We start from the raw sequence: 14,664 nt of genomic DNA on the forward strand, positions 1-14,664 counted from the left end.
TCGCTGCAGTGATAACTACAATTTTCTTTTGTGATTTAAACAGGTAATGTCTTGACTTTTTTTAAAAATAGCAATATTGGTCGCCATCCGCCAGGCATACGCTTACAGTTATGAATATCTACCAAAAGGTCAATATCAAGCAAGTATCTTACTTAGTGGTAGATCCGGCGGTTATTTGACTCCTACAGTTCATTCGAGCCCGGTGTTCATTAAGCAAGGGGTTTTATTAATTTATTCATTATTATTTTTTGACAAACATATATGGGAGGCGCGGTGGCCTAATGGTTAGCGCGCCGGACTCCAGAGCGAGCGGTCCGGGTTCGAGCCCTGGCCGGGGTCACTGTGTTGTGTTCTTGGGCAAGACACTTTACTCTCATTGTGCCTCTCTCCACCCAGGTGTATAAATGGGTACCGGCAAAATAATGCTGGGGGGTTCCCTGCGATGGACTAGCATCCCATCCAGGGGGAGTAGAAATACTCCTAGCTGCTTAATGCTAAGGAAACCGGGATAAGCTCCGGCAGTATGCGCCACTTTGGCTCGAAGCTGACCTTTGTTTATATCTCAGTAATAAACTTCGAACATTCAAATGTCAGCCAAAACTGAACCTCCTGAAGCTTGAACGTCCGAAATAAAACATCCAAACATTGAAGGCGGATTTTGATTGAGTTTTTTTTTAATATTAACATAATATAAAAGCGTGGGAAAAACTACTAAAAGTACAAAATGTTACATATCGAGATATTCAACACTACCATATTAGTCGAAGAAACTACTGGTATATGACTGCTCAAGACCCCTAGACTAAATGATAATAAAATGCTAAGTCAAGTGCGCGGTTGTACATAATACCGGTACAGCATAGTTAGTTATACTGCAACGAAATGACTATAAACTGCCCATATACTATCATATTTGTACAGCGACTGCCTTAATCTCTCAGTTTAAGTAGTTTCAGTGATTACATTTGAAATGAAACGTACTTAAAAATTTGATTAACAGTTAGATTTTTACCCGACATGAAAAGACTGAAACCTTTCTTCCACGCAGTACAACCTGCATGCACTAAAGGAGGGTCATATTTTATCAATAAAAAATTTGTCAAACTCAAATCCTACATCTCAGTTTAGATTTGTATACAGAAATGTGGGGCCTCAAGAGTTCAGTCGGGGGAATAAGTGCCAGTTTTGTCAAATCTTCGTTGAAGAACCCGACGTATTTCCGAATTATTTCATCCAATCAAAACCTAGTGAAAGCAAATACGTCATGTTGCTTAGCAACTCTTGGGGCGAAAACTGCGGGCTCGGAGAAGTGTTATCAGCACCTATATAACTTTGCCCTTTACAATGTCAATAGTTTGACCATGAAGAACTTGAAGAGGTCATGATCAGAAGTCGATAAAGGTTATAGTTACAAAAGATGACAGGGTTGTTTTAGTTAACAAGATAAAAATACTATCGCACTCTCTACAAACAAACTGTATGAATTACGTTTGGTAAGAGGAATTTCTGACTGATGTTGTTTCAGTTTGTATCCGTTACTGAGACAGAAACATCAACTTTTGTGTTTGTAAATTATTAGAGATTCACCAAAGATAAATTAGCTTCAGGTAAAAACTACCTTTAAAATTCTGTCTCAACTTAAGTATAAATGTGTTAGCATAAGTAAACAACTTTGCATTGTTAAGCTAATTGCAAATATTTAAAAATTACTGCTTCTTGCTAGCTGCAGTTCAACATGACCATTACGCTCACATGTTAAATGGAACTGTGAACATGGCAGCCACATGCAACAAGAAAACCAAAGCACATAAATTAAATGGCAGTGGTGAGGCAGTACTTTTTTCTCCATCAAAATCATCAGGACTGGTGGTGGGAATGAGGGGCGTGGTCTCCTCCCCTCCTTCACTCCCATCCCTCCACCTCCATTGCCTCCAGTATCGCCTCCACTATTCACATCCCCACCCCCCTCACTTCCACCCAAATTGACAACAGGATCAATCACAACAGTGTTGTCGAACCTTGGAATGCGGAAGGTAAACAGTTTCTTGCTGCCTTTGATAACAAATTTGGGAAATCCATCAGGCATCTCAGCGCTTTCTCCATCAATCAGGATCTGAAAGAAATGAGAGAGAATGAAACTTTTTTGTGTGTTCCAGCCCATAATACAATCTGCAAACCGCCATATTATGTTTTTCCTAGACCGCAAATTGCTTTTGTTTTAGGCTAAAGACCGAAACCGCCGTAATTTCTCGTCTGTAAACCGCCAGATAAATAGGAATGTACCCGCAAACCGACACTCAAAATTGCCTTAAAACCGCCAAACCCCCAGAGTATAATAGAACTCTATAATATAATGATCTGTAAAATGCTGCTTCCACTAGATCCGTTTGGGTTTATGTTATTTTATCAGATGTTTATACAAGATTAATTTTTTTTAGCCCTCTCCCTCACATTACGCATGTCATGAATGGTCCATAAAAATTTTGCAGTGCTCGCAAAATTAGGCTTCTGCTCGGGATGCTCACAAAATTTTAGTGGGTGCTCGTTCGTCTCTTGCTTCCATATTTTTACAACTGCCCGCATGCTCGGTTTTTAGTGGAGGTAGCTTTTTGAAAAGTGCTCTTTCCTCTCAAGGCTTACTATTGTCAATGCTCGTGCTCGCAAAGAAAAACGCTGTTCTCGCAAGTGCACAAAGACTATTCGAGAAAAACTATACCTCGTCGTTCAGCACCACATCTGAGCCGCCACCCATATCGTAAACTTCAGGACATGTAGAGTTCTTGCGACAAATGGGCTTCTTCTTTGACTTCTTTCGATCCTCCTTGCTTTCTTTCTTGGGAGTTCCCTTGCTCTTAACTTGCAGTGTAAGATCAATGAATGCTCCTGTTTCTTTTTTGTTTCCTTTCTTGCAGTTCTGAAGTGCTGCATCACAAAACTCCCAGTCCTTGATCTAATGAGAAAATGGGATAAGACAAATGTGTATAGCGTTCAGTTTATGCCTCACATGAATAATTAAATGAATCCCATAAAGGTAAAGTCAGCTGCCTCCACGATTCCTACAAGCAGACAAACCCCTGTCCTTTCTTCCATTACCTTGCAGCTCCTCATTTTGTGTGTGTGTGCAAGACAAATACAATAAAAATAAAATAAAGTAAATAATAATAAAAACCAAAAAGTGTCGATATTGAGATGTTGTTCTCCATTTGCGTGACTCGCGCATATATAATATATAGATTTAGCGTGGTTTTTTTTTTTTTTTTTTTGCCCCCGGGGGGGGGGGGGGCGAATGAACTTCATGGTATTCCTGCAAGTAGTCTAGTTACAATGCCATTTCAAACCACTGCTACGTTAACCACTGCTACTAAGACTTCTATGTAAAGCAAATAAAATAGAATGCAGCCTGAACGTAACATACCTTGATGTTGAACTTCAAAGTTCCGTTGTACACAAAAAATGTCTCATTACCAAACGTGACATTGCCATTCTCCAGAAACAGGAACACCATGACATCAAGGGTGGCCTGTGGTCCATCCAGGTACGCCGACAGATTGACATTGATGACTTTAATTCCTTGATAATATGACACATTGTCAACCTTTGAAAAAGTAAACGATTGACTCGCCAGGCTGTTGACGGCATGCTTTTTTGGACCAGTTTTGCCAACCACGTTTCCTTGTGAATCGATTTCTTGAACTGCATCCACCTCAAACGTCAAGCGATCTTTATTAATGTCGCTGAAGTTTCCCTCTGTGTTATTGCTAATTAATTCTATCATTATCTTTCCTGATTGACCAAGAATTTTACACCGTACACCACTTGCACTCAGTTCTGTATCTTTGCCAGCACAGAAGCTTATCAGGAAAGATGCTGTTATGGAATAAGAAGAAACAAACCGACTTTACTTAAGTGTCTCAGTCTATGGATGCTATCTGCGACAGTAATAAATGGATCATTTTCTATCACTTTATCACAATTTTGATAGAAAAATTAATTTGATGCTCGGTAAATTAATGCTATTAAAGAGATATAAAAGAACAGGCCGCGGAAAAGGCTGTTCCAGTCGAAAAAGGCTCGGCAACTTTGGGAAACTTTTTTATATTTTGAGCAACTTTTTTGGGAACTTTTTGTATTCTAAGCAAATTCTAGACCGAAGTTTTCCAAAGATTGTCCGAGTGTTGTTGGAAGGCCATACGAACGTTTCCGAGCACGTTAGTTTCAAACTTTTCCAATAGTTAACGAAGTTTGCCGAAGATTTCCGAGGAAGTTCCGCAGATCGTTTCACTTTCGGCTCATTCAGCATTAAAAAATCGACGTCAGCAAACATGACGTCATCGGTATCTTCACGATTGTTCTGAGTGAAAGAAATCCTTGTAAATTAATAAATTTTGCCTTAAAATGTTATTTGGACACTTCTATTGCAGTGAAATTGCATGAAAATACTTAGAAATCTTACTTTCAAAGGGAAATAAGTGCAAGTCTGGAGAAATTTTCTTAATAGAAAGCAACGTTTTGGATTTTTTGGAGCAACTTTTAAGCAGCTTCTTGGATTTAGGAGCAACTTTTTAAGAAATTCCCAGTAACATTTTGGGAAGTTTCGAGCATCTTTGGGACAGCCTTAACCGCAAACATATTGCCAGCATTTCGCGTCAGTTCGCTGCCAGTTCGCATCCCGGTTCGCATGCGCATGCAAAAGCTTACTGTTAGTCCCATTGCAAAGGCGATTTGAAAGGCCAGATAGAAAGGATCAGTACGTGATTTTCCAATAATCACACCATAGTAAAATTACACGGGCTTGATATTCGCTTGAATTTGGGATCAGATATTGAACGCAGTAGGTGACCGCGTGATCGACCATCCATGTCACATGATTACTCGCCGCAGGCCGAGTGCGCTTGACAGTGATATGATAATCACGAAATTCTTTCACTCAAAAAACATTGAGAAAGCGAGAGTACCACACTCTGTCTAACAAGATTTTTCGAGAAGAACTAAGATTAGGCCAGTTTACTTGCAAACTGCTGTGTCGTGTTATAAATCATGCTAACACTGACGCAAAATCAAACGCACCGACGTTTATTTGTTTTGTTTTTTTCTTCTAGTAAAGTCAGCTGCTAGTAATAACAATAGCCAAGTGACCTTCATCTCATGTCTTTTATCCTTTGTCCTTTAGTCTCTATTCAACCAGTGACGACAATATAATTTATTTATTCGGCGAAATTTCTAGCTAAAAATCATTACGTTATCGTGGCTCCTTTCGTGCCAAAACAAAATTGTGTGATTTGGATCATTTGACTTGACAAGTACGTATTGCGATCAGGCAGCCCAAATTTAAAGTCTTATAAATTTGACAAGGCAATAGGTTTATAACACTCGTTTTTCATTCTTTATGAAAAAATCGTTCTTTTCCACCATGTATAAAACATAATCCGGACTTGTCATCTCGTAAAACAAGACGTGGTGCAGTGTCGGAAATTTTGGTAATCGCTCAAGATTGGTAATTGTATCGTAAAATTTTTAGAAGAATTTAGGACACACGGTTTCATTTTCGGGAATTCGGCGATAAATCTTAACACTTTTTCATGCGAAATAATAACCAGAACCTGCAATAAAACATCTTACCGTAAAAAGCGAACAACAAATGTCTTCCCAATCCCATGACTGCTGCGGATGGCAAAACTGAGAACCCTTTAGCTTGCTCTAGTGGCAAGACCTCGGCAAGTGATGAAAATGCGACTTATCAACTGCCTTTTATATTTAATGTGTATAGCAACTAGAACAATGAAACTAGTCATGCGACCTTAGCAACTGATCTATTTTAGAAATTTTATAGCTCGGCTGACTATTGTTTCCAATTCTTGTTATGGCTTGTCAGTGGCACTTAACCTAGAACAAATATGCAGAAGAATACAAAGATGAACCGGCATAAAGTCCATAAACATGTCAGTTATTTCGTCTTCTTTGGTTTCCTTTCTTGATTTCAGCCCGGTAATAATTCACTACAATTTTCGTGATTCGGATATAAAATTCTGGGGAAGGGCTCGTCTTTGGCTGGTGATGACTTGACATTTTTGTAAAATTAAAAAATGACAATATAAGTCGCTATTATACGCTTTCACATGTATTGTTTGGATTTACCGAAAGGTCAATACCAAACAAACATCTGAGAACAACGGGTTTTTTACCTCAGTGACGGGTTGGACTGGAACAAGGGCTAAACGACCAAGTTGATTAAAGTTATTTTGTTTTGTTTTTATAGACTAAAGAAGTTTCAGGAACCCACCTAAGAACCCGGGGGGGGGGGGGGACTCCCATATGAAAGTGACGGGGATACTCGTCGTCTCGCTTAGGGGTATAAATTTCGGACTTTGGGTCTCGCTTAGGGTGTTGTGGGGAAAATGGCAATATTTTTAGCCGCCAGGGTCTCGTTTAGGGTCGCACCCGAAGAAAAAAAGACAAATATAAGTTCTTTTTTTCCGAATTTTGGTATCTTTTAGGGGTCTAAAAAAGCTTGAGCCGCGCCCAAATTGGTCTCTTTTAGGGGTTCTTTTAAAAATTTCCGACGAGCATCCCCGTCCCTTTAATATGGGAGTCCCCCGCCCCCGGGCCTAAGAATAGCCGATGAATGAAATTGAAGGCAGCGGTCAAGGTGATGACACACGAGTTAACGAATCAATTCGCAGGCAGTGAGTTCCCAGGGGGAGTGCTCGGGATTTCAAGTGACGGGGATGATCAAAGGATTTTTTCGGGTTTGAAATTCTTGTTTCCGGGGTTTTTTGGGGGTAGGAAAATTTGGTAAGTGTTTTTTTTGGTGGCTTGATTTAAGTAGGGATTTTTTTGGTTTTAAAAACATTCTAAAGATTCGTGGTAGTGCCTTGGCCGCATAGTTCTGCGAATATAGTACAAACACTGAACGTGTTTCTTATGTTTTCTTTATGTTATGTCTTCAGATCATTCTCCCATTCTGAAAAATGTATGGGTCAGAAATTTGCCATGGGATTTTTGGAGGGTTGATTTTTGGTCCAGGGATTTTTTTGGGTTTTGTTTAAAGCCCTAGGGATTTTTGGGGGTCTTGATTTTTGCCCCCATTCGATCATCCCCGTCACTTAAAATCCCGAGTACCCCCCCCCCCCCCTGGGAGTACTTTCTGGTCAATTTATAACAGGAGGAGACTAGAAAATTTAACTTGGACAGAACAGCAAATTGAATATTGTATACATCAATAGTTTATTGAAAGAACTAGCGACTATACAAGTAAGTAACATTATACATTATATTTCTGATAATCCCACACTGTATACATGCAACTATATAATATATCTACATTCTAGATCACAATTGTTAGGACACTTCTTCAACTTCTCTCTCTCTCTCTCGCTCAAGTTGAAATTCAAGAGTCCACGGCTCTTTAAAAATCATTTGTCACGTGACCAACCTCATTGCCAAACTCGCCGGCGACCAACCGCTGACCCGTAGGTCTGAAGATTCTGAGACTGTCAGTACCAGTTTTCCCTACGCTGTCAAGCTACAATCCTAGACGGTAGTTTTCTATTCTCTCGACATTGTATGGAAATGGGTAGGATTAACCAATGAACAGGTTTTACTTTTTCCGCGTTCCTATTTAAAATCTACGTAATTTCTCGTGCGAACCACAAGAAAAGAGTTAATGAGAAAATTGGAATATGATCGCATGTTGCAAACTCCGGTTTGGTTCCAAGAAAACTGGCAAGAATTGTAGCTTTCGTGTCCCAACTATCATATACTATTATTGTAGCTATGCAATGGCGTAATTTTGGAACTATTTAACTATGCTAAAATGGTTAAATGCTAAATGCTGATATAAACGCTTTTTTAATATTCTAACATCATAAAGCAACCTAGAGGATCTGCATCTGCCCTGACTAAGGGGCTAGGACGACCCCCCCCCCCCCCCCATAGCAAAAAAATTGTTAAATGTGCATTGCTACGTAGTGCTTTCAGTACTGACACTTTAAACCGTGAGTTATAAAACGAGTCTCTATTAACTACAGTGTCATTTCTCTGTACGTTAGATAGAAACAGATCTCAATGAAGAATAACTGATCTTTAACTTAATAAGTGATCTTTAACTTAATCTCCGACTGGTGATGTTTGTTGTGTTAGCCTGTTATTCTAGAAGGAACAGTCGCTTGCAGGAAACTTCAGCTGTATAGCCTACAACGCCAGTAACTGCAATACGAGCATAAAATTATAATTACTCGCCCAAGCTATACCGCAATTATCTAACCAATTATTCACTTGATCTAATTGGCTGTATCATGACAATACGCTGTTACTACTAGCTAAGCGCAGCTTGGCACATTATCTATGCATCAGTTAATAGTGAGCTAGGAACATGCTCAACAACAAAAGAAACGAAAAGAAATGAAGCGATTCAGCCGCGTTGTGACCGCCTCCTGCTCCCCCTCCTCCACCCGGCGGGTTCCTGGTGATGGGTCCCAAGTTCACACTAGGGTCAAGCAGGACTGTGTTGTTGAACCTAGGGATGCGGAAAGTGAAGAGTTTCGACGTCTGTGTAGTCACCAGCTTGGGAAATCCTGGCGGAAAGGGGACGTATTCGTTGTTGCCGGTTAACACCTGGAGAAGAAAACGAGAGAATCAATTAGCGATCATTTTGAAGGACTTTGCATTTCTCTTCCTGGCGGAAAAGACATGTTCAAGATCAGAGTTACTTGCATGTTGTGAAACCAAGGAAAACTTGTTCTAAACAAGAGAGAGAGGGGAGTGCGGCAAGTTACCAGCCAAGAGTCTTTTAATCAAATATGAACTGGAAGGTTATCCTAGCTACCTCTGGCGGTTTTCTTGTCAAACTAGTTGTAGTGTGTTATCTGAATCCAACCAGTCTTGTCCTCTCTCAAAGGTAGGTAATGGAAAATATGCGCCATTACTGATTTGACTAATCAAACCCTCGCTTTCATGTAGTGGCTTTGTTACACAGTTCGAGAAACTCTATACTTTAAATAGGCTTCGAAGATCGTGTGATGTGTCCAAGCCTTTTGTCACGCAATCTCTCAACGAAGATTGCTTGACATGTCAAGGAAACTATGCTCACATCTTGGGTGGCTCCTCCCAAAATGTTCTGGAATTGGTATAGGATTTAATGGAGCCGAAACCAATTGTGGAATTGCAAGCATTTTAGGCATCCTATTGATGAACGGTTACGGCAATTAGATATTTTCAGGAGCGACATTAACTCATGGTCTGTCTCCTTAGAAACGTCTCCGTGTAAACATGTTTAAAGCGAGATTTTAAACACACAGCTACCCACCCCTTTGTTGAGCAGCATCTCTGAGTTTCCACCCATTTTAAATATTCTAGGACAGTCATCATCCATCTCGTCGGGATTTTCTTCATCTACACAAACAGCAGGTTTCTTGCCCCTTTGTTCCTCTGAATCCTCCACCTCCTCGGGTTCTGCCATGCTTTTAATGCTGAGGTTCATATCAAGGTATTGACCTATTTCGTTCTGGTTGTTATTGTTGGTGCAGGTCTCATTGTTCATGCCACAGAAATTCCAGTCACTTATCTACGTTAAGATGAAAAATATATCAGGAAATAAGAAGAGAAAAAACATTTGGAGGCTATTCAGTGATGATGTTAGCCGAGCCATTCCTCCTTTTAAGAGTCTGAGAGGTTCTGTACGACCCCGGGTGTACGACATCAAATCATCAGTAAGATATTACCTCTTTGGAGCCTCAATTATTATATTCGCCCATTTTAAGCATTACCTCTATTGTTTTTATAGCAAATCTTCGTACAATTGAAACATCTTGAGAGTTGACATGTACGATTTTAGTTCTACAAGCAAAAATAGTACAACTTTTCCTACGAACTCTGATTGTGACGTCGGCATTGCGTCATAAACATACGCCATGTAGCTTAACAATCAGTTCTCTGAGACGGCAATCTCATCCCCAGGGCCTTTCCTGTGTTCAAATCCAAGATGGCGGATCTTGGATTTGAACACATGAAAGACCCTGTCTACGGATTTCGATTGCTGAAACAGGTATGGGTTCGACCCACAGTAAACTGACTAAAGCTATAATACCATAAAAATAACAGAAAATCCAATAACAAAAACTCACCTCGATGTTAAATTTCATAGTTCCAGTTTGCACACGAAATGTCTCGTTACCAAAGTCGATGTTCCCTTCTCTGAGAAACACAAACACCATCAACTTCAGATTGGCCTGGGGACCAGCGAGGGGCACAGAAAGGTTGACTCTTTTCACGGGGATTCCTTTGTACGTTGACGAGTTGTCCAGTGGTGAAAAGGTGAATTTCTGAATTTCTGCTGGCAAGTTACTGAGGCCATGGCTTCTAGCTGAAGGCCCGCCGCTCATACCAACCGGCATTCCTTGAGCATCTATTTCTTGTAGCGATTCTACTTCAAATGTTAACACATCTTCATTGTCGTCGCTAAAATCTTCTTCTTCTTCTTCTTCTTCGTCATCATCATCATCATCATCTTGCTCAAAATACAGTGTCCGTATTTTTCCCGTGTTGCCTTCTATTCTGACGGAAGTATCATTTCCACGAATTGTTACTGTGTTTGCGGCTGGGTTAATTTCATCTTTATCAGCGGCAAATGATGTTACGAGGAGAGTGGCTAGAATAAAAAATGGAGAAAGGTTAACTTAAACGACTTAATAATAAATGGGAATAAATAAATGGGAATTTTCAGCAACATCTTCCGCAAAGTGGCTCTTCTTGATCCCACTGATTCCAAATCGAATAGGCCATTTCCGAGTAACCCTTTGCCTCTGTTTCAAAACGAGTCTACGTGCGAAACCATTCATATGAAAATCACTTTTACCTACAGGCCCATTTTCATGCAAATCAAACTGGTTTTCGTTTTGTTGGTTTCGCACGTAGACTCGTTTTGAAACAGAGGCAAAAAAAAACTCGAAGATGGCCTATTAGAATTAAGAAGTGTTGGTTTTGTGGAGGGAGAAAAACCGGAGAACCCGGAGAAAAACCATCTGAGCAAGGATGAGAACCAAAAACAAACTCAACCCACATATGACGCTGGGTCCGAAACCGAACGCGAGCCACACTGCTGGGAGGCGAGCGTTCTCACCACTGCGCCATCGCTACTCCCCAATGATAAAGAAAATCAATCTTAGCGTCAGTTAAGTGTTTGTACTTTACAACCCATCGACTTTACGAGTCTATTTGGTTACTGTCTAAAGGGTCCTTTTTACCTTCAGTTTGCTATGAACTCGCACAAAATGCACTAAGCAATCTGAACGAAGATGTTGTCTTCTCGACCAATCACGTGTAAGTGTGATTAACTTTGCCTACCTTTGGCGGGGGCTCATAATTTTGGCTCTTTATTCTGTGTGGCTTTTTGCACCCATTTGTTGTGTGAGCCTCGAGTTAAAATTGAAATTCTCCCAACGGATGTTACAGAGGATAAAGCATCATTTTTTCTTCGGACCTTCAAACTAAATGAACTTAGCAGACAAAAGACCGGCTTAATTTGCTCCACGGCTTTGATTATCCAAGATCTTATCAGATCAGAGTTCTATTTCAATTTTGATAGTGCTTTTGGAAGCTACTAGTCGCATATGTTAAAACCACCTATTTGAGGTAACTTAAGTTCACTGCAGCTTTGTGTTAAATTGGATTGACAATAAAAAAGGTCCATTAGTTATGATATCTCGCAAAGTAACGAAAATTTTGATGATGTCCAACGATTGAAAAAAGGCAAACTTTTAAGTAAGTATTTCAAACGCAGCAAGAGTTAACTTGATATTGATTTATAAGATGAGCCATTATACTATATTGGCTATGGTCGTATCGTTTGAATAGAAGTATTAGCAGCGTGACATGCATGGACAGTGCAGCACAATGGCCAAATCATTTACTATGTCAACTTCTTATTGTTTGAAAAATTATGACCTTTTACCAATTGTTTTAATTATCATGGTCACACGCAACGCTTTCATCTAAATAAAATATAGCTGCATGATTTTGAGGCTATTAAATCAACATCAAATATTGCTAAAAGCGAAATAGCTTGCGAGCCAAGATCGGGTAAAGAACATCCCTGCACAAACTCACGGGAAAAAGACATTATTCATTTCAAACTATACGAAAAAGTGACTTCTTATAGCCTTTTTAACGCCTTTACTAGTAGTTTTCTATCACTGTTTGAGACATTGGAAAATTTCTCGGAATAACCGGCAAAATTCCTAAGTACTCTCATCGGTATTAGCCTACTGGCGTGCCCACGCGGTCGAGCGCATCTGGAGTCTGAGTACGAATCTGTCTATACCGGAACTTTTAATAAGCGAACGTTATCTTTTGTCAATCATTTCTTAGTCTATCAAACTCCAAATTATGCAGTAGTGACTTTCGTTATCCTACCAAACGCACAGAAGAATGAAAATTTTGTTGTAGAGCATGCAATATATCGATATTACGTTAGTGTCAAATTTTGTAGACAAGAGTCTTGCTGCTAAGTGGCCTAATGATTTAGCTAGTATGCGTAGGTCTTTGCAATGTGTCAATTCTATTCTTACGAGGCTGAAAATATTCTAATCACTTTTACGATATTGAAATATCTTGAAATTTTCTGCCCGTAGCAGAAATGAACTTGAAGTGGGTTTCTTATACGAAGACATAAACAGTGAATATGCCACGAAAAGCTAAACGCGTTTCAAATTTAACACTTGAAAAAATGTTTGCTAGGTTGGGCTTTAGATTCAGTGGGCAACGCCTGTTCACTGGTTTACCTTGCCGAACTTTGCAAAGAATGTTTTTTGGCTTGAAAATATGCTCCTCGTATTGCGTTTGGTACATAAGTATAATGGCCCTAACTCCATCACTTCGCTTAATGCTCTTTATGTCATTCACGTTAACATGAAAACCATTTTTCGTCTGCAAACTGCAATCGAGGTAAATTTCGGATGGTTACGCATTTTTGTTTCGTAAATAAAAGAGATCCTTCGAGTCAAGACACCCGACTTAACAGATAAACTGAACATGGTTGGATTTCGAAACATTGCACTGATGTTGTAATCTGAATTATAATAAGAAGCGAGAAAATGCACAGAGGAAGGTTGTAAATAAACTAAAACTAATTTTACTGTATCGGTTTGAAGAAACACCGTCACTGATAAACCAGCTCAATTTAATTCTTTTAAGGTCACATCTAATTGGTTTTCCAAATTTGTTATAAAAAAAAGACCGAGATCTATTTGTAAGACTGCATGCTCTACTGACAATTGTTATAGCTTTTTTTACTTTTTCCCTTTTTTGATAGGGGACGAAATTGGCGATTATAATCCGTATATACGTTTTGTGTGTTAGTAAATAAAACTTACCAAAACATACGAGCAGCAAGCCACTGGACAGCGAAGAAAACATCTTGGATCTTTTCGCCAGATCAGAGAGAGACCTCTTCGTTGCTTGCAGGGAAGATAAAGTGATGAAAAACTTCAATTACACGCGCATTAATATAGCAGCTGGATGAAAAGTCATTATCTTTTTCTGACGTCTCAAAAGATATTCGTGTGTGGGTGGTTCTAGTAAATCAATATTTTCATTGTTTTCTAAAATTGCGTTAACATTACACCTGTAGTCGAATGAGAACCCATTTGAAAACATCATGCACTAAACTGGTTTACTTCATGCGCAGCTAAATATTTAAATCAGTGTAACTTCACTTCTTTTTGACTGCTTTGAAATCGTTTATAAAATGGGATGAAATATTCAAACCATGTTCTTTCGCGTTTGGTTTATTTTGGGGTAATGATTTGTTTGGAAAAATACTCTGACTGGTTGTTAAGGCAATATTGTTGTTTACTGAATGTATAATTTTGGAAACATTCACAAGAGAAAATTCTGCACGAAAAGTTTAGCTACACGCCACTCAGTCTGAAGTTGTTTTCAGCTGCAATTTCAAGCACGCAAAAGGGTGTTTAGCAAACTTTTGGATAAAATGAGGTAAACGAGTCTATGGTGTTAAGCGAACACCAGAAAAAAAACGCTAAACCCCAGAAATTTCAAGACAAAGTGACCGTTTTTTTTACTTTGAAGTTCAGTTCGTTCGCGTGACCTGTTATGATAATTTTCTGAGAACTTATAGGGCTTGATTCAAAATGAGATCATATGCGTAAAATATCGAAAGAAAAAACTCTTTTGAACCGAAAGATGCCCTAAAAAGGTTCTTTTTATCCTTAGACTTTCGTTTTCAAGTCACGTGATAAATTCGAGTGGTCAGAGATTGGAAAAGAAAAGAAAAACGGAAACGGCAATATTACGAAGTTCCTGTTTGTACAAAGTCTGTTGTTAACAAGTGTTTGCTTAAATTCTCTTTCAGTTTCAATCCAAATTGCGTGACCTGCTATGTTAATGGTTAAGGGCAGGAAGATAAACTGAAATAAGATCATACACCTATTTCAGTATCCCTTGGGTGATAGTATATTTGGTTGGTAATTTTTTTAACAGGAGTAGTTATTTTATTATACCAAAAAGGTTGTTGATTTTCTAGCACTTAAAAGACACTTTGTGGTTTATTGTTGCCAGTCCTTTTCATTTAGTAAGTCATTTTATGGCACTCGACGATCGGCCCCAAAATTAAAGTACCTCATATTCAACCACAGTTATCTACTAAATAGT

At 39.2% G+C, this 14,664-nt stretch overlaps 2 protein-coding genes across 2 annotated transcripts; both read right to left on the reverse strand.

Annotated features, from left to right (window-relative positions):
* Positions 1–561: 561 nt before the first annotated feature.
* Positions 562–5,715, reverse strand: LOC144663393 (skeletal aspartic acid-rich protein 1-like). The gene is made up of 4 exons (XM_078524323.1): positions 5,620–5,715; positions 3,416–3,867; positions 2,717–2,950; positions 562–2,113 (listed from the first exon to the last, which is right to left on the reverse strand). The coding sequence occupies exons 1-4, from the start codon at positions 5,654–5,656 to the stop codon at positions 1,700–1,702; spliced, it is 1,137 nt and encodes a 378-aa protein (XP_078380449.1). The 5' UTR covers positions 5,657–5,715; the 3' UTR covers positions 562–1,699.
* Positions 5,716–7,200: 1,485 nt separating this feature from the next.
* Positions 7,201–13,496, reverse strand: LOC144663269 (acidic skeletal organic matrix protein-like). Its single transcript, XM_078524174.1, has 4 exons — positions 13,368–13,496; positions 10,122–10,645; positions 9,305–9,562; positions 7,201–8,613 (listed from the first exon to the last, which is right to left on the reverse strand). Exons 1-4 carry the CDS (start codon positions 13,408–13,410, stop codon positions 8,353–8,355), a joined length of 1,086 nt encoding a protein of 361 aa, XP_078380300.1. The 5' UTR covers positions 13,411–13,496; the 3' UTR covers positions 7,201–8,352.
* Positions 13,497–14,664: the final 1,168 nt, after the last annotated feature.

This window comes from Oculina patagonica, chromosome 1 (genome assembly GCF_052425735.1).
Source record: "Oculina patagonica isolate OP01 chromosome 1, crgOcupat, whole genome shotgun sequence".
NCBI lineage: Eukaryota > Metazoa > Cnidaria > Anthozoa > Scleractinia > Oculinidae > Oculina > Oculina patagonica.